This window comes from Delphinus delphis, chromosome 7, assembly GCF_949987515.2.
Source record: "Delphinus delphis chromosome 7, mDelDel1.2, whole genome shotgun sequence".
In the NCBI taxonomy this organism is placed as follows: domain Eukaryota; kingdom Metazoa; phylum Chordata; class Mammalia; order Artiodactyla; family Delphinidae; genus Delphinus; species Delphinus delphis.
The window spans coordinates 15,245,725-15,272,720 of record NC_082689.1 but is presented as its reverse complement, the minus strand read 5'-3'; the positions used below and the strand labels follow the sequence as shown (position 1 = coordinate 15,272,720).

The 26,996-nt window shown below is 38.4% G+C and overlaps 1 protein-coding gene across 2 annotated transcripts in view; it reads left to right on the top strand.

Annotated features, from left to right (window-relative positions):
• The window catches only part of ACSL3 (acyl-CoA synthetase long chain family member 3), an 82,508-nt gene extending 57,818 nt beyond the window's left edge, over positions 1–24,690 (top strand). For both annotated transcript variants that reach the window (XM_060016037.1, XM_060016038.1), the window contains 13 exons: positions 2,069–2,246; positions 3,500–3,609; positions 4,471–4,609; positions 6,573–6,723; positions 8,175–8,298; positions 8,539–8,610; positions 9,888–10,027; positions 11,589–11,761; positions 13,655–13,729; positions 14,809–15,000; positions 16,506–16,620; positions 18,012–18,169; positions 22,569–24,690. In XM_060016037.1, the coding sequence (XP_059872020.1) occupies positions 2,069–2,246; positions 3,500–3,609; positions 4,471–4,609; positions 6,573–6,723; positions 8,175–8,298; positions 8,539–8,610; positions 9,888–10,027; positions 11,589–11,761; positions 13,655–13,729; positions 14,809–15,000; positions 16,506–16,620; positions 18,012–18,169; positions 22,569–22,726 (1,785 nt within the window). In that variant the 3' untranslated portion in view covers positions 22,727–24,690. The remainder of the gene's footprint in view (positions 1–2,068; positions 2,247–3,499; positions 3,610–4,470; positions 4,610–6,572; positions 6,724–8,174; positions 8,299–8,538; positions 8,611–9,887; positions 10,028–11,588; positions 11,762–13,654; positions 13,730–14,808; positions 15,001–16,505; positions 16,621–18,011; positions 18,170–22,568) is intronic.
• The last annotated feature ends 2,306 nt before the right edge of the window (positions 24,691–26,996 follow it).

The window sequence follows — 26,996 nt, the reverse complement described above, 5'->3', positions numbered from 1 at the left end:
GGTGCAGGTGGAGGGCAGTGGTTGCATTGGGGGAATACCTGTTAGACAGCTTAGTTGCATAATCAAGTGAAAAAGCAGGTTGGAGATCCAAGTATGGGTGGTCAGGACTAGAGATGGAAACTTGGGAAGCTCTTCAAATTAAAGTCCCAGTGAGCCGAGCTTTTGTCAGGGACACTTCAGCCACTGTGATACCGTGAGGGACTGCAAAGGGTATGGGTACAGGTACGTGTATGTAGGTTATTAAACTTGGTGGTAGGAAGGTAAGGGAGTTTCTGTTTAATTTCTGATTTCTCAGTGGAGTGTGAGATAGTATCGTCACATGGAAGTGGAGAAGGGAGAGAAAGGGTAGAGGATATTTGAGTAGGGAGAAGGTTTCAGATAGCCATTTCAGAGGGTGAGAAAATGAATGTACCAGGGAAGCATAATAGGATTGCTGGGTGGTGAGATCTGTGATCCTGGATTTAAAACACCTGGTTGGTGTTCTTCAGCAGTGTTCCACAGTATAGGCAGGGAATAGATACATGAGTTTAATCTCAGGGTGGGCTAACCATAGGGTCAAAGTTAGGATTTGAGACCTTTTCTAGCACAAGTCAGATAAAATTATGGGGTAGATAGGGTCCCTTAAATGTAATCTTTATGGGAAAGATCACTCCTAGAAAATTCAGTGGTTTAAAGAATTAAATTCAGATTTTGGTTACACTTGAATTAAACTCATGACTTGATTTCTTTGCACCATCATTTATTTGGGTTTACATATTTGGGTTATATAGCTAATGCTTTTTCAGAACACATATATTCTCTGAAATTTACAAAACTCATTTAGATTCTAGAATCTAGGAGGTAGCTCATGCCTGTCTTTGGAGTGTGAAATTCTTAATAATGGTGAATCCAGTTCCTACACGTTTTGGCCCAATTCTCGTCTGCCTTCTCACCGCCAGAGAGCTCCTTTTGAAGCCATTGGAGCTCTGCGTGCTGAGCATTTCATGGGGGTGCAGAGCAGGGTGAGGGTTTGGGACCCACTGAAGTTAAGTGAGCATTTTAATTTCAGCTGCTTTATCCAACAAAATGAGAATTTACTTCTCAAGTCCAGTTTGGAATAGGGCACTAGAGGGCAGTATTTAACTTTTTCCATTTGTATCTTCATCCAACCTCTGTTTTCTAGAAATCTCTTAAATATTATAAGCATTTTTGAAAATGAATATGGTTAGATGGTTTTAAGGCATGAGAGACGTATGTTAGTGACGCAGCCATGTTTGGGAACTGTCTATATATTTTTGCAGCAAGAACAGCTTTCTGTCTAATCTGTATATAATTGGGGATTTACGGCCTGATCTAAGTTGGAGAAAATTCTTAAAAGGTAGTTAAGAGGGGGTTGTTACTAATGTGAGCCTTGATGTCACCTGCACAAATAAAAGTCAAAAGCCCTGGCACGCCCGCGGGCATTCAACAGAGGGACTCTGGAAAATAGTATGACAATTCCCCACCCGGTCGTATAAATAGGGACTTGTTTACTTTGCTTATCCAGAGTTAGTTCCAACTGAATGGCCATAAGCATTTCTGTTAGCTGGGGTCTGCCAGTTTCTGTTTGTGAATCATGTTATACTGTCTGATACTGAAATCCAGGAATTCATAAGCAGAGGGAAAGTAAAATGTTGGTATCAGTAGTACTTGACACTAGGTTAAATTATAAACTAGCATCTACATTGTTTAAGTAAATGAAGTCTATAAATGAATTCTTAATATATGTGCCTTTGGCCAGAAAGTTGACGTTTAAGATCCTGTCAAACCTTGAATAATTTTTTTTAAAGGAAAACAACCCCCTACCCCCAAATTACAGTTAAAGATTTGGCAAAAGATTTGAGCTGTCATAGAAGATATCACAAAAGAGCTAATTTTAAAAATAGACTTTTCACTTGAAACTCACTTTCCAGCTTTTCGTTAGAACAAAATAGCTTATATACAAACACAGCTTTCTGGTCTGTCAAAATGTGGACACATCCTGGCTTCTTTCTAGAAGTTAATATCTTGGTTAATTTGAAAACCATTCGTATGCTTTCTGTTTTATCAGGTTATTCTTGGGAACTATAATTGGCTGTCCTTTGAAGATGTCTTCGTTAGCGCTTTTAATTTTGGAAATGGCTTACAGATATTGGGTCAGAAACCAAAGACCAACATTGCCATCTTCTGTGAAACCAGGGCTGAGTGGATGATCGCTGCACAGGCCTGCTTCATGTATAATTTTCAGCGTACGTGGACTTTCTTATCTTCTCAAAGCGTGGACCTAATGTGGGAGAGATGATACTCACTTTTTATTATAAATATTTACTCCCAAGAGATTTAAGATTCTGATGTTAATTTTTACCTTGTATCCAATCAGTGGATAACTCTTTGTTACCACTTAGAATTGTTGATCTATTTTGGAAAAGGAACCAGTCGTGGAACAAATTATACCATGTATAGTAAGGGGACTTGAACCTGTTCAGAGGGGACTTTCTGGGTCTGGGGAGCTAGATCTGTACCTGTGGGTCATTGCTCTGCTACCCCTCTCAGAATTTTTTTTGAAGTTAGTGTCATCTTGTTATGCCACTTCTGTCAGTAACAGCTGGCCTCTAAAACACTTCCAATACTCAAACCTAGCTGCTCCGTTAAATGATAATTTTTATGTTGTAACTATAACACAACCTGTGGAAGTTGTGGTGCTTCAGTCTGTGAGGTAGTCCTGGAGGCTTAGTTCAGAGGTCTTGGTGCCAAATATGATGCAAAATATGGACATTGCTTATCCTTCAGATGAAACAGAAAAGCTACTTTTATCAGATTTCTTGCTGTAAATGCCTCCGCTGTTTTTTTTTTAAGCTGGCATACCTTTTTGTTGTCACAGGTTTGGGTTTACAGTATGTTTCTTCTAAGAAGATTTAATTATCTCTTACAGTGACTTTAAGTCTACCTTTTTTGAGTTAGGGAGAAAGCAAATAAAAATTCTCTTCATCCTCATCATCATTATTTAATTTTGACATTTCTAAGAATGTCTTTCTTTAGATTTTTCTACTTTAGCATAAGCAGTATTACCACTTGTTCATGCTATGTTCTTAACAAGTAATATCTTAAATATGACATTCAGTGTGTTCTCTTATTGGTATATTTTTCATATTTTAGTATCAAGTAGTTAACAGCTAAGACTGTGACATTTTAGAAGTCAAATGTAATTCCTTTCAACATGACAGTCTCAGAATAGCATCTATAGGCAAAACAAAATAAAATAAAAAAATTTTAAATTTTAAAATATTGCAATTTTGGGGGGAAGTTATAGAAGGGTGAGTAGGCATAATGTTAGTTAATATATTAAAATAATTTAGAAAGACAGCATGAATAGATCACAAACTGTGGATCTAACAGTTTAGGGTTTAGTATGTTCCATCCACGGTCAGAGGCTTTATTTAATTCCTTTCAGTATTTCCATGAAATGTCCAAATGTCTGACTTGCCCTTCTTTTTCCCTGTAGTTGTTACGTTGTATGCTACTCTAGGGGGTCCAGCAATTGTTCATGGATTAAATGAAACAGAGGTGACCAACATCATTACTAGTAAAGAACTCTTACAAACAAAATTGAAGGTGAGAACTAGTTTTCTAATAACTGTCCCGTACTTTAGAATTTTCAGTGCCATGAGCTCATTATTGATACTTAGTTCTTTTATGATCTTTAAAATCCTTAATATCTCTGTAAACTTTGTGGGACTCTCATACTTTATTCTTCTTCTTTAGAAAAGAAAAAGTGGATTTCATATATATTTGTGTATAAGCAGCGCAGAGAGCTACAAATTAATTGTCAATGTGTCCATGTCAGAGGTGAAGGGATCACAACTTTATTGTGCTCATCTGTTTTCTAGTCTATTTTCAATAAATTTGTAATTTTTAAGGATTATTTTTAAACTAGTAATTCACTTGGTTCTGAAGCATTTGAGTCATTACAAGTTTCAGAATTTTTTAAAGGGAAGAAAAAGACTTTACAAAACTACAGAAGGGGTTTCTTTCGTCTGCAGACAACTCTGTGAAAACAATAATATCTGATTTTTTTTAAACACAAGTTTATAAGAGGATTCCCTTCCTCTCCCCCTGTATCTTTATTTGCCTCTTAAAAGCATGAGGAGTGTTTGGCTACCCTGTAGTTCAGGCAGTGTGTGTTTACATGCCCGTTTTTGTAAGGAACTGACTTTATTGATTAAGATTTTACCAAAGAACAAGGGTACACACAGTAAATCTAATGTCATAAAACAGTAACTTATATTTCAGACCAGTAGTTCTCCATCTGAAAAAAGACGTATTCGTACCACTACACCCTACTCTTGCTTTTTTGAGGCAAGAAATTAACAATTTGCTGAATATGGTAAACTGCTTTTCTTGTGTCCTGGGCTATTTGTCAAGCTATTTAATGAAGAGTAATGAAGAATACAACGAATGCTTGTGTTTTTCCAGGATATAGTTTCTCTAGTCCCATGCCTGCGGCACATCATCACTGTGGACGGTAAACCACCGACCTGGTCTGAGTTCCCCAAGGGCGTCATCGTGCACACCATGGCAGCAGTGCAGGCTCTGGGAGCCAAGGCCAGCGTGGGTATGTGGTGGTTTCCCAGTTCCTCATGCATGTTCTACAGTGACCGTGTTCTCCAGAAGTGCTCCAGATATTTGATTCTAAAGTTAGATCAAGTGACAGACTAGTTTCCTAGGCCATCACTTTGGGAAGAAAGGTCACTCTAGGTATACTGTCATCTACCCTTTAAAAAAAAAAGCTTAAGGAAAAACAATGTTAATTTATTAAAATGTTCTAAAAGTAGTATTTATTTGAAGTTAATTTAAAGTACCTTTTACATTATACAGTTTTCCCGTTTCCCTTTTTCTCTTTGGTTTAAATGTTAGTGTTTAAACCAGATAACAAATAATGCCATTATTTGTTTAAACAAATTTAAACAAATAATGCCATTAAACTTGCCCTATGTGAATTATCTGTAAGTATTAACAGATATGTAAAGTGTCTAAACCTGCATTCCTCCTTTTACTTTCTGCTCTAACTGTGTTGTTTCCAGAGGGGACATCTTTCTGTCCTCCAACTAGCACACCCAGGCATGGTAACCGGAAATTCCCACTCTCAAATAAGTGTCAGAAGATGTTAGAGAATATATTGATGTTTAAGGATATCACAAAAGCTGTTAGGATGGTGGGACTGTACTTCCTTTATAGTTGGAAACATAGTGATGAATTAGATGTAAACATTGACTCAGCTTGGGAATGGGGTTATGCTGAGGTTAATTTTGGACATGTTGAATTTACCTGCTGGTGGGACATGCAAATGTAGCTTTGTAGTGGGGAGTGGCCTATACAAGTCTAGTACGCTGGAGTTTAATTTGGAGTTAAAAGATTTAGAAGCTAGAAACAGATTTTAATTAAAGCTGTGGGAGTAGGTGAGGTCACCCACAGAGAATGGTACCTCCAAAGGCCACCAAGAATTGGTCAGAGAAGAAGGAAGAAGACATGCAGCGTGTGGTTCGTGGGAGCCGAGTGAAAGGAGCCCCCTCAGTGATGCAGGAGTCTTCAGCAGGACCAGGTGCACTGGAGGAGTCCGGTGATGCGGGGATTGCAAAAGCACTGTTGGACTTCTTAGCCAGTGTCACGTCAGAGAGAGCAGCTTCTAAGTGCTGGTGGCAGAGGAGAATGGTGCCATGGGATGAAGGAGTGAATGGCGGATTAGGAAGCAAGAACTTGAATGATAACAATTGTCAAGAAATATATCTTGACAGGTGGGAGAGAAAGAGTTCATTTGGGAACGTGTTTAAAATGTTTTCCTCATTTATTTAAGAAGACCGCATTTAGGATAGTTCCAAGATTAATTCAGGCAGATCACCAGTGCTATCCATGACCTACTTCTCTTAGTCTTTCTTACTGTGTCACCTCTGTAGGATGTTGGCTGCTGTTCTTAGGCTTGTGCAAATGAGGGACAGTGTCTTTTAATCCAGGATTCCGAGTATAGCCATGTTAACTTCACCGCTCTGAAGCAGAGAACGTTTTGTAGCAAATGTCTAGGTACCCTCCTCTGACCACCCTTATTTCTTAGTTGAGTTGCTGGAATGGCCTTTTCTCTCCCTATACCTCCTTTCTTTCCTTTCTAAGTTAGGTAACCACACAGTAGCTAAAGTGATCCTTGTCACAGGTGATGACAAGCCTCTGTTGAAAGTAACATTGCTTTCCACCCAGAGTGAAATCCAGAGTCCTTCGCGTGGCCTCTGAGATGGCATGATATGGTGCTGGCGGCTACTTCACCTTCATTTCCTGCCACTTTTCCTAACATCTTCTCACCTTGCCCTGCTTTATTTTTCTTCAAAGCTCTTATAACATTATAGATTTGTTTGTGTCTGTCCCAATAGCATATATCTCTAATGTGCAGGGACTTGATCTGTTTTGTTGAGCTTGTATGAACCCAATTAATAGTTGTTAACTCACTTAGACAAACAGATGATTATGAAAAAGTTGGTGATACAGCTAAATTTCTCAGAAGTATGTGTGTCTTTTCTTCTCCAATACAGAAAACAAACCTCATAGCAAACCAGTGCCCTCAGATATTGCAGTAATCATGTACACAAGTGGATCCACAGGACTTCCAAAGGGGGTCATGATCTCCCATAGTAACCTTATTGCTGGTATAACTGGGATGGCGGAAAGGATTCCAGACCTGGGGTATGTCATAGTAAATAAATTTGGGGTAGTCCAGTATTTATGTCTGTTGTTACATTAACGTTTGTGTCATTTATTACTACGCTGTTAAATTAGTCCTTCAGAGTCTGTTTACAGTAGGTATTTCTTCAAGAAAAGGACACTAAAATTACAAAATAGTTACAGTTGGGCTTTTTTTTTTTTTTTTGGCGGTACGCGGGCCTCTCACTGTTGTGGCCTCTCCCGTTGCGGAGCACAGGCTCCGGACACGCAGGCTCAGCGGCCATGGCTCACGGGCCCAGCCGCCCCGCGGCATGTGGGATCTTCCCGGACCGGGGCACGAACCTGTGTCCCCTGCATCGGCAGGCGGACTCTCAACCACTGCGCCACCAGGGAAGCCCTAGTTGGGGGTTTTAAAGTATAGTTGATAGACATCATTGTTAATATTTACTTATTACTTTAAAAGTGCAAACTTTAACTGACTTAAATGTCTTAAATTATTTTAATCAGTCGGTGTTGTTACCTTCATAGTCATTTTTATACGTAAATATTATACTTCAAGTGAACAAATAATATATCCAATAAATGCTTATTGAGCTTCTCTATTCAGTCTCTGGTTTTTCTTTTTAAGACACATTCCGGTAGTACTGGGGGAGAGTGGGTATACTGGGATGGGAACGAGACCAATGGAGGAAACCAGACGGGAGCGAATTTTAGGGGTGGTAAAGCTAGCATTCCCAGAGATGGAATCAATATTGTGATGACTGATCTAGTGCAGTGGTTGGATGCACAGAAATTATACACACACATGTTACTGTGGAATTGAATTTGGGGATGGAGAGAGAAATTTTTCTTGTGTGTGCATAACTTTTAGGAAAAAAAAGTAAGAGCAACTAATTCCTTCTGGGAATGGGAGCAGTTCTTGAAATATATGGATATGTATACATACACATTTTATTACGTAAGGTATAATTTAACTCTCAGAACATGAGTCTCATCCTGAGATTCCTGGCAGAAGGTTGTGGATCCTATTTGAACTCTCCTGTTTGATAGCCCATTAGCTTTAAAGACCATTTCCTCCTTGGGGGAATTTCTTCTGTCCTTCCAAAGAACGCTCATTTTCTTTTTCCCCCCTCCAAGCCCATATTTCTTCTGTCCTGGTGCCTTGCTTCTGCAGCACGCACAGTTAGTGAGTGCCTTCCAGGAGGACCTGGAAACAGGAGCCACTTCCTCAGAGTGTCTGCCTCCTCAGCTTTAGGTTGAGCTGTACTACAGTTCTTTTCCCTGACACCCTCAGTGCCTGTCTCTGTCTGTCTGTCTCTCCTCACACACACACGCACACACACACACACATGCACGCACGCACGCGCATGCACTCACAAAGAGCCCAGATTGAGCCCTGAGGGTAAAGCTCGCTCCCGTTTTCACAGAAACAGCACCTGACTGTCGCTTCCTGTATCTCCCTTTTCTTTTAGGGAGAAGGATGTTTACATCGGGTATCTGCCTCTGGCCCATGTTTTAGAATTAAGTGCTGAGCTTGTTTGTCTTTCTCATGGATGCTGCATTGGCTACTCTTCACCACAGACTTTAGCAGATCAGGTAAATTAAATTCTGTGATTTGAGATACTAAAAAATCATAATTATCTTTAACACAATTTTCATTCAGTATGACAGTATATTGTAAGGCTGAGAGTTCATCATTCTAAAGGAACTTGCCTTTTAAGTGCTACGTAGAATATGAGTGAATTAAAATGATGAATTTGTAATGTGTTTTTTAAGAGTTTTATTGAATTTTTAAAATAAAGATCACTTTATATAGATAACTTCTTCTCTCTGTAGTCTTCAAAAATAAAAAAAGGAAGTAAAGGAGATACATCCATATTGAAACCAACACTGATGGCAGCTGTCCCGGTAAGAATTGACCATTAATCAATATTGCCTGCTATAAAAGCATCTACAGAAAGTAAATGCTAGTGGAAAAGATGCTGTTGACATGGTAGTTTATGTAGGATTTATTCCTTATTCATTATCTATGTTACCTTGAGCTCTACAGTATTTATTTGATCTTGTTTTATCTTTTTTTTCTTGCTTATTAAACAATCAACTTAGTTTCAGCTTCGATATGATATTATCAGTGCCTTTCCCTAAATAGCTTCTTGCTCAAATCATTTTTGTGATATCTGTTTGCTATTGGTAGAAACCTGAAGCCCAGCAGGAGATAGGAGAAAAGGTTTGAGATCACCTCCTTCTAAGCAAATCATATCTGCCGAGTCCTTGGGGAAAGTCTGGCCTAGACATCAAAAAAAAGGGACAGAGAAGTTGGTGCAACTTTGAATTACCCTAGCAGCACTGTGCATCTTAATTTAATACCAGGCATAGGGAGGGGCCTGGGAATAAGATCAGTAGAAATGGGATAGCAATGATTTTCTGCTCCCTTAATGTAAATTTTACGAGGCTCTCTGATTTTGTTTGAAAGTGTTGGGAATTATAATTGGATACTGAGTGTTCACATTCAAGCATAATTGCTTAGTTATTCCAAAGTCAAATATAAATGACCAGTAATTTTGGAGTTTCATTAGGTATGTAGTTTCCTTAGTACTATCTTTCTTTAAAGTTTTGGTTCACATAAATATTAAATATAATTTAAAATTGTAGAGAGAAACTCTTTCAAGTCATTAAAGTATATGTCGTAGGAATAGGCATAGTAAGCAAAACACAGTGCAGACAAGGAAATTTTTCATGGATGCAGCATTAAAAGTCAAACAACCAACCAAAATAACCCCATGGTCTTGTTGTGAGCAAAGAATGTAGTACTTTATATCTTTATAAGATAGAATGGTTTTTAAAATTCTCTTAATTTTATATAGTTGTTCATTTATTTAGTGAGTTTAGTTTTTAGTTCAGAATAAATAAGAGCAAAGCAGTATAAAGAATCAATAATGGCATATTACTGCCCTAAGGTTTTTAATATCTCCCTGCCCCCCCTTTTTTACTACTCATGAGCATCTATTAAAAATTACAGAAATCTCATTTTTAAACAAATTGTGGCTCTATTTTAAAAGTTTATTCTTGACAGAATGTATCTTTTAAAATGCCTCTATTGATGGAAATAGTAATCTGGTGTTAAGGTTTTAAATAAGGTAGCTGATAGCATTATTGACTGTATTAACTCATTTTTATACATCTAGGAAATCATGGATCGGATCTACAAAAATGTCATGAATAAAGTGAATGGAATGAGTAATTTTCAACGCACTCTGTTTATTCTCGCCTATAATTACAAAATGGAACAGATTTCAAAAGGGCATGGTACTCCACTGTGTGATAGGTAAGTAAAGGCTCTCCCTCTCCTTGATAACTTGATCATTTTATTCACATTAATAGCCCAATTAATTGAGATAGTTATAAGAAAAAATTATCTTAAAAAGTCAAAGGGACTCTAAAAAAATCCATCTTGCATAAGAATATGAGCAATTAAAAAAGATTGCAAGGTTATTTGAAAAAAATTTTCACTAAAAATTTTACTGTGTTAAATGTGTGCTTATGTCTTCTGTGGACACTTAATATAATTTTAATTATTTTGAGAAGTTTCTCTTTGCTTTTATATTTATTTCAATATGAATATAAAATGGCAACCAAATATGATTAAATGTTTTGTGTTTAAAGTGTTAAATGAGTTTTGCCACACACCTGTCATCCCCCCCCGCCATGGCACTAATAGAATAAGTAGATTTAACTATAAAATTGTTTAGAAGTTAGAAAATAAAAGTATGACATTCAAATTATTTTTATGGGAACGTTAATGTAGTTTTCACATGTGTTTCACATTATTTAAAACTTTATAATTTTTTTCCTGCCTTTTACTCATATCTCCAGTGAGATACAGAATTGCTTTGTAAAGCTTATTTACATATATATATATATATATATATATATATATATATATAAAAATGATTGCCTCTTGGTCTTTTTTCAAAGTTATTAAAATACAAAACAAAACCCTTCCCCCTTTTTCATCTAGGTGGTAAGCAATCTTTTTAATTAGTGTGTTTTCAGAAACATATCAATTAGATGTTTGAATTGTTTTCTTTTTTAATTTACCAGATACTTCAACTTGAATTAGTGAAATTTTAAAGAGTTAAATTGCTGTATACAAATACATATACATCTTTAATGAAGTAAGCGAAAGCAAAAAAATAATTTACTTTTCATACTAAATTTTATGAAGATACAATAGGATTATTCAGTATTAATATAATATGTATTATATAATGATATAAAACTAATTGCTCTGGCCATAAGCAAGGGTTTTCCATTACTATATAAAATTAAACCTGACAATTTTGAATTCAACTATTACTAGAGAAAAATCACATGTTCTTGGTTGAATAAACATTTAGATTTAAGTAGTGGGTCAAGAGAGTCTCTTAAATTGGCTTTGTGGCCTTGGATAAGATACTTAATCTCAACATCTCATATAGGTGTACCTCGTTTTATTGCACTTTGCTTTATTGCGTTTCACAGATACTGTGTTTTTACAAGTGGAAGGTTTGTGGCAACCCTGTATTGTCAGATGGTTAGCATTTGTTAACATAAAGTGTTTTTTAATTAAGGTACGTACATTGCTTTTTAGACGTAATGCTGTTGTACACTTAATAGACTATAGTATAGTATAAACATAATTTTTGTATGCAACGGGAGACCAAAAAATTCATGTGACTTGCTTTATTGCAATATTCACTCTATTGCGGTGCTCTGGAACTGCACTCTAAATATCTTCACTGTGTGCCTGTGTATCAGAATTGGAAGATTAGGCTAAAAGATTTGGAAAATCCCATTCGGCTTTAAAATTCTGTGATTATCTGATTGATTTTTCTTTTTTTTTTAAGCTTTATTTTCCGGAAAGTTCGAAGCTTGCTAGGTGGAAATATTCGGCTTCTCTTGTGTGGGGGTGCTCCACTTTCTGCAACCACACAGAGATTCATGAACATCTGTTTTTGCTGTCCTGTCGGTCAGGGATATGGACTCACTGAATCTTGTGGGGCTGGAACAATTACAGAAGGTTAGTGTTATCTACAAAGTGGTGTGTCCAACAGAGGCTGGGGTGCAACTCCAGGCACTTTTTAGTATGGGTTGTTTTTTGCAGATATGTAGAAGAGCAGTTAAAATATTGGCGTAAATCCCAAGTAGTGTGATTATTGATGTTTTTAGAATGTATTAGGTGTATCTCATTGTCAATAATTCATCTAGAGGAGTTTTCGAATTAAGACTATGGAAAAGACTATGATAGTATTAAAAACTACTTAGCTGGACTTCCCTGCTGGCGCAGTGGTTGAGAGTCCGCCTGCCGATGCAGGGGACACGGGTTCGTGCCCCGGTCCGGGAAGATCCCACATGCCGTGGAGCGGTTAGGCCCGTGAGCCCTGGCCGCTGAGCCTGCGCGTCCGGAGCCTGTGCTCTGCAACGGGAGAGGCCACAACAGTGAGAGGTCCGCGTACCGCAAAAAAAACCAACCAAACAAACAAACAAAAAACAAACTACTTAGCTTTCTAGAAAAGAAGTTTTTGTCACAAGCATTGGCTGTATTGTGTACATTTATCATCTTATATCAGTTTTTAAATTTCTTTTTATGTAGAAAAATTAGTGTGTATTTTCTAGTTGTTTAGGTATGTTTATTAAGGCTCAAATTCAGAAATGTTTATTGGGGTGGGTGGTCTGTGTTAAGTGCAACGAGAAACTAGATTCCGGTCTAGAGAATCTATTTTCCGGAGTTTATCATGGTGACGGGGTTGAGGGGGCAGTCCATTACCTGAGTGGTTCCCAGATGACTCCCCTAGTGCCTTATATGCCCTTTTATGGAAGAAAGGTGCTTTGTTCTCCAGTCCTAGATAAAACTATGCTCCTCCTTTGTATTTTCTAGAACACTAAACCTCTTAACTTTTCATTTTCCCCTATTTACCTTGAGCGCTTTTGTGCACCATTCTTATGTCAGGTTTATCCTGCATTACTTCTGTATTTTCCAGTTTTCAGTTACGTTCTCTATATTTTATATATTTTGGGAATCTGCTTCTAAGTCTTGTTTTGCACAAAATAGACAAGCAATCTTAAAAACATGCATATACGGTCCCTGAAGAGCCTTAATTGCTTCCATTTTTAAGGTTTCCATTGGATGTGTGATTAATCAGTTACGGTTTATAAGTCTGTAAAGTATTAAATATCAGTCTTTCATTTCTGATATTTGAATGCTCTTTGAAGAGGAAACATAATGCAGTAGTAGTTCATAATAGTGGTGGGTTCTTTCCCAGATCCTTGAAAGTTAACAATCTTAATCTCCAGTGTGATCTCTGAACTCTTACTATATGAATTTATGAAAACATAGGGTGTGATAGTATAAGCCGATGTGAGGGAAGCTTCAGAGATCTCAGTTTGAAATAGTGGTACATGGGAGAAGATTGGAGAGGTTATTTGTACTGCAGATCTGTTAAGTCTAGTAAGAAAGTAGAATAGGTGTAAACCATTGTGTTCCTTTATCCTTTAAGATAGAGAAGACAAACTCATGAACTAGGCAGCTACTTAAATGAGTGAAGTGGGCCCTGGTGTAAGAAAATGTGATGGTAAGGGATCTGGGGAAACTGGAGCAGGCCTGCACCATCTGATAGGGGCTACAGTTGTTGCTGTGCTGGAAATGTGGGCCCATTGTTCTCGGAGATTCCATACTCCTTTGTAAAATGTCTTGATTTTTAAATGTCTATAACCAATTCAGATTAAAAAAAAAAAAACCAAAACATTTCAGTGTGGGCTACACAGCTTGCTTCACCAATATGCTACTTCTGCATTTAAGGGTTCTCTGGGGATATCTAAGGTTTGGGATAAATCACTGGTTTTTTGTAGTTTAAAAAAATGAAGCAATTTATTAACTACTATAATCAAATACTTCTTTTCATTTGCATTTTAGTGTGGGACTACAATACTGGCAGAGTGGGAGCGCCATTAGTTTGCTGTGAAATCAAATTAAAGAACTGGGAGGAAGGTAATAACCTCTTTTAACCACAGAGCATTCATTTGTATAATATTAAACTTTAGAATTGTGCTTCATTTCCTTCCTTACTTTAGAGTGTAAAATCACCCACAGTGCTCACGTTTGTCCTTTATAATAGAAATATTTTATCTAGAGCTATATGAACGCATTTATTTTGCTTCTTTCAAAGATGACTTCAAAGAATTATAATTGTTTTTATTTGCTTACGTTAGTACATAAATGCAAATAAGAATTATGGGAAGAACTTGAGAAATGTGCTAAATAAATAATGCCCATAAGTTACAAATGAACATATTTTGTAGAAACAAAATCATATAATTCATTCTATGAAACTGAAGATTTTTACCTGTTTTTTCTTTTTTCTTTCCCTTCTCCGAGGGCTTCAACCCAAAATTATCAGAAGGAAATTTTTACTATAATTACATGAAAATGTATTGCTCATGCCATTTAAATACTAGTCACTTCTTAAAAATTTTATATGACCCTATTAGCATGTACATGTTATCTGTGATTTGTCTGGGTGCACTTTTCTTTTATGCAAAGAGAGTCTAAGGCTTGGGTGTCATTTTTCAGCTCTCTTTTAGCAGAACTAGTGAAAATGTTTAATAAGCTTAAACATGGAACCCTTCTGAAATTATCTGTAAGGAATAAATCTTCTAAATATATAGTAATTTGATTTTATACGGAGATTTATTCTCAAAATGCACAATTTAACACTTTTATCAGTTACTAGTATGATATTTAAGAATCTCTACAGAATCCTTAAAGGAATTGACCAGTGTCGTCCATATGTAATTATTTTATACAGTAGATGTTGGATTTTTGAGTTTAATTTTTTTCTTGGAATAGTAGTTTGAAAGCAGAAGTGCTTAGGGTTAAGCAGCTGAAAATTTGCAACTAGTTTTATGTTGATGAATTTTGTTCGTAGTGCCTGCCTTATTTCCTTTGGGAAACGCTGATTGGATCAAAATCAGATGTCCCTATTTAGAAACTAATAGTTTCAAGTATTCACACGATGCACGCAGGGATAAAAATGTTGAATTAACTCTAAATTATTCTATGTTTGTTAGGTGGATACTTTAATACTGACAAACCACATCCTAGGGGTGAAATTATTATTGGTGGCCAAAATGTGACAATGGGATACTACAAAAATGAAGCAAAAACAAAAGCTGATTTTTTTGAAGATGAAAATGGACAGAGGTGGCTCTGTACTGGAGATATTGGAGAGTTTGACCCTGATGGTTGTTTGAAGATTATTGGTAAGCGAAGTAATACTTTTTTTCTTTAAGTGGATGTTTCCAAAATAGCTTTTCAAAAGAGAGACTATATATTTAGAGAAGCTGTTTAATAGTGTAAGAATTCATCTTTATGTAGTGTTGGTATGGTCTCTGCATTATCCCTGGAATATAAAAATGTACAATAGGGACTGTGTGGAATTTATAAGGCTTGACATATTATGAGGTCTCAAGATCTGTTCAACAGCAGTGGTATTTTTTTTTTTTTCCTGCGGTACGCGGGCCTCTCACTGCTGTGGCCTCTCCCGTTGCGGAGCACAGGCTCCGGACGCACAGGCTCAGCGGCCATGGCTCACGGGCCTAGCCGCTCCGCGGCATGTGGGATCTTCCCGGACCGGGGCACGAACCCGTGTCCCCTGCATCGGCAGGCGGACTCTCAACCACTGCGCCACCAGGGAAGCCCAGCAGTGGTATTTTTAACTACTACTAGATAATCCTTAAAGAGTCCAGTTCTTAATAGGGAATATTCATTTTTGTGAATTCTTTGCTATCTCGAGGTTATTAGGGCTCTTTTCCTGTCAGAACCATGTCCTTCCCTTGCCTGTGAGAGCTAAGGAAGGCCTGGCAGCTCAGTACTAGGGCCTGTGGGTGAGAAATACCTTCCCTGCTTCTCCTCTTAGGTTCTTTCTCTCAGTTAATGGCACTTCTATCCCAGTCGTGCCATCTAGACACTGGCAGGAGATGAGAACCTCTTCAGTCAGCTCCCCATATCTAATCCATATCCCACTGCTTTACCTTATGACATCTGCCTCAAGATCATTCTTTCCTGTCTGTCCCTCTTTCTGTGATCGTAGGTCAGGCCTGCACTTTCTGTCACCCTATTGCAAGAAATTCCTTTCTGTTGCTGTGCTTACCCCCGCTGAATGCACCCTCTCGCTGCCGCCGCGTGATTACTAAACCCCCGTCTCACTGGCTGCTTTCCCGCTGAAGACCTTTCCTCCTCCTATAGCTGCAGTAATTCAAGCTGGCATGGCTCTCTTCTTTGCCAGTGTTCTTCCACTTGGCCACTGCTCAGTCTTCCCTCAAGACTCAGCTCAGGCCTCACTTGTGGGAATTCTTTGAAAATCAGCAGGTTGGAGAGTCCTAACACCTAGTACCACTGTATCGTATTAAAGTGATACGTTTTGTCGTCCTGCTTCTCTTCAGTTAGAATGTGAGCTTTCAGATGGCATTGAGTATATTCTTGACCTTCCTGGTATTAATGTATACCAGGAACAGAACCTGTTCAGCAGAACATGCCTGAAGCCCTGATGATGGGGTCCCTTAATCAGAATATAGTTCTTTAAAAGAATATATTCAGTCGTACAAAAATAAGGGCCTAATTTTATGTGTTTTTAATTTTAGCATAACTACTATAGTGAACTTAATTGATAGCAAATTACTTAGGGAATGGCCAATATTTCTATGCATTAAAGTTATAATAATATTGTCCTCCAATGTGCCCCTCTCCCGGCCTTGTTTTTGTGCAGATCGTAAAAAGGACCTTGTAAAACTGCAGGCAGGAGAATATGTTTCTCTTGGGAAAGTGGAGGCAGCTTTGAAGAATCTCTCACTAATAGATAACATTTGTGCATATGCAAACAGGTAAGAAAGTAGAATTTATGCTACTTTTACTTAAAACATTTGGTGTGCTGTTGGCATTTCCTTTCTATGCCGGCCTTCTTTGTAACGTGATACCAAGAACTCTTCCTTCTTATCCATTGTCTCTGGGAACGGCCTGTTCTCATTACGGCCATTAGCGATTCTTCCCTTGTGATGCTCCTCTCCTTATCTTCTGTCCCTGTTTTCTGTTTTACATCTCAGTGCGGTGTTCTGTGTGACAGGAAGGGGAAGGAAATAAAATCCTCCTCCCTGCTGCCTTGCTACCTGTCGCCCTGCACAGGGAAGCTTCCCACAGCCAGTCCAGAGGAGAGGCGAGTAAAGAAGGAAGTTGGGGGTGGGGTCAGAGAGCAGTGCTCTGCTCCGTTCTTACCACCCCCTGTCAGTTTGAGCCTGCTTGGGACCCTAGCCAGGTGTGGGCTTCCGTTCCCCCTTAAGCCATGTTAAGCTGTGGCTTCATACATAGCATCTTGAGCCCACGATGATATAGAGGCAGCTGGGAAGGAGAGTTTAAAGTTAAAATCCCAGAAATGCACTCTTGGGAAATGTGTTGGAATTTCAGATTGGCACCCTGATTACATTTTTTCATAACAGTATTGCATGTGGCAATCATTCTCCAGGGTTAATGATCGGATATTTTCTGGCCAGCCTGGGACCCTTACTGCAGCAGTTGACATAATGCTTATTATGAAAAGATAAAATCTGGTGTTAGGAGAACCAATTTAGAAATAGGCTTTGAGGTACAGCCCACTTTAAAGATTTACTACATTGGTTTATAAATGATTCTGCCCTTTGTTAGTCATGAAGTGTTTTCTTTAGTGATGCTACAGTTCTGGATTTTCATATGTGATATTAACCAGAACCGACCTTCTCCTGATGCCGCTGCCATTTCTTCAGGTCGCTGCCTTCAGCGGGCATACTCCAGAGTTCCTCTAGAACACACATTCCCACGATAACAAAGGAAGAAATACGTATAATCACATTACTTTGATTTGTTGCCAAATTTTTTTAGAAACAGTTTCATATCTACATTAGCTTTCAGTTTTGTTTAATCTGTTGATGTGAATTACTGATTTTTTAAGGATGAATTTTCTGATTTTGTAATTTTCTTTTAAAAAAGCATAATTCATAGCAGTTATACACATAGTTGAAATTTATCACGAAATGTCAGGTTCAGGTTTCTTTAGCAGTGAATTCTGCCAGAGCACCGCAGCGCGTTACGAATCAGACAGCAAGCGTGGTGGTACCAGGTACGCCCTCACGCGTGTCGCTTGGGATGGTGAAGAGCTGATCGCTAAATGTCAGCGTAGCCAGTTAACCGCAGTTAACACGGTGTACGCCATGTGGTGCCTTAACCAAGTTGCCCTTTATTTCAGTTATCATTCTTACGTCATTGGATTTGTTGTGCCGAATCAAAAGGAGCTAACGGAACTAGCACGAAAGAGGGGACTTCGAGGGACCTGGGAGGAGCTGTGTAACAGCTGCGAAATGGAGAATGAGGTGCTCAAAGTGCTCTCTGAAGCTGCTGTTTCAGGTGAGAGAGTGTTCAGCTGATTCTGAGAACTGAGATGGGAAGAGGCTACTTAAGCTTGCTTATCCTGTTTTTGCTACAAGGGCTTAGGTTACATTTCCTGCTTAGAAACCAATCATATTTTCCCACCATTAGTAGGGAGAAGAACGTACTTATCAGTCCCCCACTATAGCCCCTTTAGGGACACACAAATCATCCACGCCCACCACTGATGGACGTGTCTCAGAATGTCCTCTTCTCAGCAGCTTCTGTTTTCTGGGTTGGCCCTTTCTCCACTCTTCTCAGCTGTTTCCAAGGCCCTGCTTAGCTTCCTGGACACCCCAGCCCGCAGTGAACCGTCCAGGACTCTTTGCTACACTGTTAGTGTGCTGGTAGTTGGTTGAACTCATGTGTCCTCCACCCCTTGTGCATGTGTGTGTGCGCGCGCGTGTGTGTGTGTGTGTGTGTGTGTGTGTTGAGGGGTGAGTGCAGAGAGACTTCGTTTAATGTTGTTGGTTTCATAAAAACAGCTGTACCTTCTGAGTCATGGGTAATACAAGTATGCATTTTTATTCTCCTTAGATATGTTATTCAAGATTATGAAAAATGTAAATTGCATTTATAGTTAATCAGACGAAATCATTTTGACCCTTTATTTCAACAGTAATTGTGTTTTGTAGTATGTCAGCTTGAAAATAGTTTCCAACTTTTTCTAGGTAACTTGAAATCCTTGGTCTGATGCTAAATTGAGTTAATTAATGGATATGAAATTAGAAAGCTACATAATTTCTAAGTAAGGTAGAATACTGAAACAATAATTAAGCATAATTTAAAATGTATATGCCTTCTTGCTTTAGTTTTAAATTTTATGTATATGTTAACAGCTCTGAGATATAATTCACATACCAAACAACTTGCCCATTTAGTATATACAATTGCATAGTTTTTTAGTATATCCACAGAGCTGTACAATTACCATAATCAGTTTCAGAACACTGTCATCACCTCAGAAAGAAATATTGTGTCTGTTAGCAGCCACTCCCCACCATACCTCGAACCTCCTAGTCCTTGGGGACCACTAATCTTTCTGTTTCTATAGATTTGCCTGTTCTGAAGATTTTGTATAAGTAGAACCGTATAATATATGGGGTTTTGTGACTGGTTTCTTTGACTCGGCATGTAGTGTTCATCCATGTTTTCTTGTCGTAGCATGTATCCACACTTCATTCCCTTTTATTGCCAAGTAATATTTGGTTATCCATTCATCAGTTGACACCTGGGTGGTTTCCAGTTTTGGCTGTTAATGAGTAATGTTGCTGTGAACGTTTGTACGCAAGCTTTTGCGTGATATGCTTATTTATTTCTCTTGTTAGATAACTAGGAGGAGAATTGCTGGGCTTCCGCTAACTTTATGTTGAACCTTTTGAGGAGCTGCCAGGCTATTTTCCAGAACATATTTTTCTAAATATTTTCCAGACAGTTTTTAAAAATGGTGGCACCATTTTACATTCCCACGAACGTTGTACTAGGCTCCAGTTTCCCCACATCCTTCCCGGCGCTCATTATTGTTCATCCTTTCAATTTTAGCCATCCTGGTTCGTGTGAAGTGGCCTCTCATTGCGGCTCTGATTTGTATTTCAGATGGTGGTTTATGATGTTGAGCATATTTTCATGTACTTAATGGCCATTGTGTGTCTTCTCTGGAGAAATGGCTGTTCAGATTCTTTGCCCATTTTTTAAGTGAGGTTGTCTTTTTATTATTGAGTTGTATGAGTCTTTATATATTCTAGATGCAAATCCATTATCAGATATATTTTCTCCCATCTTGTGGGTTGTGTTTTTACTTTTCTTGATGGTATCCTTTGAAACACAACAGTTTTAATTTTTTTTTTTTAAATGTTGAGCCTTCTTTTAATTTATTTTTATTTTTGGCTGTGTTGGGTCTTCGTTTCTGTGCGAGGGCTTTCTCTAGTTGTGGCAAGCGGGGGCCACTCTTCATCGCAGTGCGTGGGCCTCTCACTGTCGTGGCCTCTTCTTGCGGAACACAGGCTTCAGACGCGCAGGCTCAGTCGTTGTGGCTCACGGGCCTAGTCGCTCCGCGGCATGTGGAATCCTCCCAGACCAGGGCTCGAACCCGTGTCCTCTGCATTGGCAGGCAGACTCTCAACCACTGCACCACCAGGGAAGCCCAGTTTTAATTTTTATAAGATACAGTTTATTTGTTTCTTTTGTTGCTTGTGCTTTTGGTATCACATCTGAGAAACCGTTGCCTAATCCAAGTTACAAAGAAATAGCGCTTTGTTTTATTCTAAGAGCTTTATAGTTTTAGCCCTTATATTTGGGTCCTTAATCCATTTTGGGTTAATTTTTATATATGATGTAAAGAAGGGACCCAACTTCATTTTTAAGCAAAATCTATATTAGGTTTACACCAGAGAAACAGAATCAGTAAGTTAAATATATTAAGAAACTTATTGTAGGGAATTGGTTTACATGATTATTGGGGGCTGGCTAGACAAACCTGGAAATCTGTAGGGCAGACAGTTAAAAAAAAAAAAAAAAAGGTGGATTGGAACTCCTAGGCACAAGCCAAAGCCCCTGTCCACAGGCAGAATTGCTTCTTGTTTGGGGGTGCCTCAGCTCTGCTCTCAAGGCCTTTCAACTGACTTAGTCATATCTACAAAACCACTTTCAAAGCAACACCTAGATTAGTGTTTAACTGAATAACTGGGAACTCTAGCCTAGCCCAGATGATGCATAAAACTGTCACAGCCCACCCTTTGTCAGCTTGGCACCCAGATACATTTCCTTACACCATAGTTAATTTCCAAGTAAAGACAGTAACACCTAACATTATACACCTGTTCTGTGTGCAACTGAAGATACATTAACCTTTTCCCCAGAAGTGGATGAAGACCCCTTGACTGATTTTTTTCTTACTCTTCTCCTTTGATATCCTGTAACTTAAATACTGTGATATAAAGTGAACTTATTAATATATTGTGATAAGAGAATAGGAGGGAAGAAAAAAATATTTGCTTAACATATATACAAGCATATTCACAACAAAATAGGGAAGAAATACTCATAATTATACTTAGAGTCCCCATTTCTTCACCTGGTCATTTGGTTGTAGCTCTGTTCATTTTTCTAAAACCTGGTCTAGATGATATCACTGTACTTAACTAACGTCATGTTGAGTCAGGTCGTAGAGTGCGGTGCCGACTGAGCACTTAACAGCTGAACGTGGGCTTCCAGTGCTTGCCTGTGAGTCTCCCCACATCTCCGTAGTGTCAGACTCCTGTCCCTTAAGAACTGTGTCCCTGCCTTACTGCTTTTTCTCATAGTGGTTTTTCCTCTTAGAAACCACTCCTGACATATTTTTCATCTTTGAAGAATAAAACTTTGTTATTTCTGTTTCTTTTTACAGGTTAGAGTTAATATATCATTTTTGTCCCCAAGGCACTTATACCTTTTAATTCAGTTCTTTTAAGGTATATACATTATTATGGCTAGGTGTTTACCTGTTTCCCGGTAGTATACCATTGAGAGCAGAAACTATTCATTTTTGTATTTTAAAAGAATGTTTAGTAAAGCACTTTATACAGTATTTTTTTCCCTGGTAAATATTTGTTAAATGAATGCTGGAAAAGTAAATCAGTCTTTTTAAGGAAAGGTGTTTCTTCAAAACTACATCTCTTTTCCCTGTCTTCCCCCCTCCCCGCTCCCCACCGCCCCCTTTCAGTTTTCCACTGTTGAGGACCTACTTGGTATCAAGCAGTGTGGGAGAAGCACAGTAGTGAGGAGACATTCTTCCTCAGAGCTCATGGCGAATATCGTGGCTCAGTGACAAGATTCTGTTTAAACTTTATTATTTCTTAGTTTCTAAAGTGATTTTTAAAAATAAATTCAAAGAAAACAAATAGGTGTAAGGTAAAAAGTGACATTTCCTTTTCCTTAATCCTGGATCCTAGCCCCCTAGAAGTATGCGGTTTATTTTGGTGTGTACCCTTGTCGTACACATCTAGTTGCATATAAGTTTATCTAGTGTTAAAAACAAAACAAAACTTCTTTTAAACCTAACAGTATATTGCAGGTATCTTTATATACCCATACCAGATAGATCTAACTCAATTTTAGTGACTGAGTGTTGTACGTTTTATGCCTGTATCATAATTTATCCAACTCCTTCTATTGATGGACATGTAGATTTTCTCAGCAGTATTTTGCTATTGTAATTCTCATACATAATCTGTTTCTTCTTGTATTTCTGAGGGATAGATTGTTTAGAAGTGAGATTTATGAGCTGTTGGCTTTGCATTTTGATGAGTGCTCAAAGACTGAGGAAGTTAAATTATTTGCCAAGAATTTTAATTGTATATTTTTCATGACCTTGCATTTACATTTCTTTTCACCGTCTCAGCAAGTCTGGAAAAGTTTGAAATTCCAGTAAAAATTCGTTTGAGCCCTGAACCGTGGACCCCTGAAACTGGTCTGGTGACAGATGCCTTCAAGCTGAAACGCAAAGAGCTTAAAACACATTACCAGGCGGACATTGAGCGAATGTATGGAAGAAAATAATTATTCTCTTTCAGCATCAGTTTGCTGCAGGGAGCTCAGATCAAATAGGAAAATACTTGAAATGCATGTCTCAAACTGTGAGGCAGACTCCATTCCTCATATTAAACCTAAACTGTTATTTCTCATGACATCACCATTTTTAACTAACAGGATTAGTAAAATATTAAGACAGCAAACTTGTGTCTGTCTCTTCTTTCTTCCCCTCCTCCAAGTTACTTTACCACCTAGGACTGCACTTGTCAGCATGAGGACTTTTTTGAATCATCTTGGGGGAACAGTGATTTTAAAACCTCAAGTTTTTAAACATGATTTGTATGTTCTGTATAGTGTTCAGTTTGTAACTTTTTAAAGTTTGGATGTATAGAGGGATAAATAGGAAATACAAGAATTGGTTATTTGGGGGGCTTTTTTACTTACAGTATTTAAACATGCAAGGGTATGGATGTGAAATTATGTAAATTTAATTCAAATGCTTATGAATCAAATCATTGTTGAACAAAAGATTTGTTGCTGTGTAATTATTGTCTTGTATGCATTTGAGAGAAATAAATATACCCATACTTATGTTTTAAGAAATTGAGACCTTGTGAATATATGCCTGACAGTGTCTTCTTTATATATTTATTTTTTCTTAGAAAAGAAATTAAGTTTGGTTGGTCCTGCATGAAACAAAATAGCAATAGAGGGTTATGGTTTCATAGTAAAGAAGAAAACACAGCAAGGGTAGCACCAGTGGATCATTAATCTCTGGTAGTTTACCATCAGAATATCAGAGTCTTCTAGTCAGCTGTGGAAACTAGGAAACTAAAGTTTTAGAATTGGGCACAATTTGAAAAGTTAAGGTAGAATTAAAAAAAAAAAGGATGGAACGTTATTCTTTATTTCATTGACTACATGTACATTGAGTTGTCTGTGTTTATGACATATTAGTCACGGATAATTATTCTATCCCACTCTACTTTTAGTCTAGCTGTTTAGTGATATATCTCATTTCCAAATTAGGATTATTTTCTTGGATAGTGTGCACTGGGTGTGTGTGTCAGCCACTGTCAGTGTCTGTTGGCACCTTATTGAAAAAGCACCTTATCTTTTCTACCATAACCTTTCTACACTAGAAAATGAAATAATTGAGAATGCTTCTAGTAATAGCATTCTTGCTATGATACATGAGCATTTAACTTTATAATGAGGTGAGTTAAGATTTAATTTGCAGGTTTTTAATGTCAGTGTGGAAATTATTTGTGATTCTAAAAATACTGTATTATATATAGTACGTCTTTTCATATGTATTGCTTGTCTGTTGTTTGGCTATTATTAAGAGTGATGTTGCACCAATTAAGATGTGTTTAGACTAGGATGTAAAAAAATCATAGGTACCATGCTTTTCATGTCATATTAGTTATTTTCTTGATTCTCAGTTACTTTAGGCACCAAGAAGGCAAAACAAAACAAAAATACACATATGTGAAAAGGTATGAATGTAGATCTGCGTAGGATAGTGGGAGTGTTGAGGACCTGTAACCCTGTAGTTTTTGGCCATATCATGAACACATCGTATTTGGAGATATTGTAATATGGTGTTTTTTGTTTTAAACTTTTCTTGTATTCATGTATATATTTGTATTATGTTTTGAATGCTTTTCTTGTCATAGTTTAAGTTTTCACAGAGTTTTGAAAAACTGCCAAGAAGAAGTAAAAATAGGGAAAAATTAAATGGAGCCTCTCTAAAATGTTGTGATCTAAACATTAAAGTTAGCTTGGGTGGACAGAATTTGTTTCTGATGCTTTATCTTTAGAATTATTACTTGCTTTCAAATGACTTTTGGAAAGTATTTAGAAAAAACCATTCAGCGCTTCAAAGGAGAGATATCAGTATAACTGTGACTTGAAATAGTGGCATATGAATATGTAGCTTATCACTGATTCAGAATAAAAGTTGTTTCTTTTCAGAAACATCTAATAAGACTGGCTTAATCTGTACATAGTCCCATTTTTCTCTCTCTCTTTTTTTTTATAATTCCTTTCATTCCTAAAGTACCAGATGCCAGGTGTCAGATGCCACAGCAGAATATGAAATTAAATAAGTAGAATCCCCTTTCCAATTACTTTCTAATCCAAACCATCTTTAGTGACTTGAAAAATAGTACGTTTTAATGTTATCCTTTCAAAAAAGAAAAAGTTGGTTGATTTGGGGGGGGGGGGAAACACCCAACAACTGTAATTTGATTATAAGAAAAATACTGGTTTAACCAGAAGATACTTGGAGGGAAACTTTCAGGAATTTCACAGTAAATGGCTAAGTCTAATTAATATACACGTCTGAAAAGAGACTATAGATTCTAAAAGGATGTCTTCTGAGAACTGTTGTTTGCCAGAAGTAAGCTACATGAAGAGTTCCTGAATCTCTCCTGTAAGTCTAGCAGTTTACATCAGGTAGATTGGTGGCCACCTCTGTCCTGTCGTTCCCCCCGATGCCACCCCGCCCCACATCCCCACTCCCCCTGCTGGTATTTCTTAGCTTAAACTTCATTAGAAAGTTCTTACTGACAACAGAACAAAACTGTAAGCGTTAGCTACTTTTTAATACTACTTTGTTTTTAAGTAATGGATTTGATATCTATGATCTCTAAAGTTTCTGATATTAAAACTCAGTATTTTGTTTTTCCAAAGAAAGAAAAGTTCTCTCCATAAAAGTCAAACTTGATTTGACATTCCTGAAATACTCATTGAAAAGGAGTTAGGAGAATTGTCTTTCTCGGCCTAGCAATCCACTTGAAGGGAGACTTTACTGGAGCTCTGTTTGAACGTGCAGGCTCAGCGGCCACGGCTCACAGGCCCAGCTGCTCCGCGGCATGTGGGATCTTCCCGGACCGGGGCACGAACCCGCGTCCCCCGCATCGGCAGGTGGACTCTCAACCACTGCGCCACCAGGGAAGCCCGAGAAGCTCTGTTCTTGATGTGCCTGCTTTGCTAGCATTCTGTCCTCACTTGCCCTGAGCCCCCTGAGTCCCTCCCTCCCTTGGGCTTTGAGGGCACAGGAGCCACACTGTCCGCCAAGTCAGTGGTGATAAGAGGTTTTCTGCGCGTAGAACATTCACATAGCTTGAAGGCTTGCATAGAGATGATAAATCAGAATTTGGCATTAAAATTTGTGGGGCAAAGGCAAGGTGGCAGCAATGAAACATCCAAATTTCGTGCCTGCACGGAGTCCTGGCGTCACGGGAGGAAGCTTCCTGTCTCTGAAACCGACCCCTCCCTGCCTTCAGCTGCTGTTCATGTTGGTTTCTGACAAGACCGGGTGTATGTACCTTTATACTAACGTGAACTTCTATAAACGTAGGTCTTTGTGTGTAGTCTTGTAACTGTAACAAAACATATGGCAGCTTCAGTGTTTGGTTTGAATCAGTTTAAAAAGATTATTGTGCCTCATTTCTGTCATTAGCGTTGCTCAGATTATTAAACATAGGTAGCTTAGTATTTCTGCCATATCAAATACACCTGTAATTTTAGGATGAGGTAGGTAGGTCTCTGTTGTCATGGAAAGATTCTTCGGACATATCCGTGTAAAAGCAGGCTGTGTACCTGTGTTGCCTGATTTTAAGTAATGAAAATACGTTAACCTTCAATCTGATTCCCCTCCAGCACTCCTGTCTCAGATTCCCTTCTCATTGACCCACATGCAGGCACACAGGCTACAAGGGCACGTCTGTTTAGAAACCACCTGTCACCCCAGGGCCTTGACATGGGACTGAGTAGCTGTTGCTTAACTTTTCTGAGCGGATTAAAGTGTTAAAATTATAACGAGGGATATGTGTGTCCGCATTTAATGTTACGTGCATTTTTCTAGTCAGTTCAGACTTCTCAAAACACTCTTCAGCAAACCCGCATCAGTGCCTTTCTTTACTGATGCCTTTGAATACTGTTCACTTTGGTGGGATTCATTCAGGGGCAACTTCTCCCATTTGGTGGTGGTTCAGGCTGGGCTGGAAAGGAAGAAGGGCAAGAAGGTGCTGATGTATAAAATACCAGCCCTAACAGCCCAGCAGTGTGTGCCCTGGAAGCCCCCTGTGTGGGTGCTGAGAGCTGGGCCTCTTGGTCCTGAGCTGCCCAGCCCCCACTGGGGCCTCGCCCCCTCCCCCTCCCCCCCCCCCAGGCGAGCCCGGGGCACGTTCTCCTCCTCTGCTACGTGCTTGGCCTGCCCTGCAAAATAGCCCTCTGCTCAGCTGCAGTGCTGACAACAGTATCGCTTACCTACCTGTCTGGGTTCCAA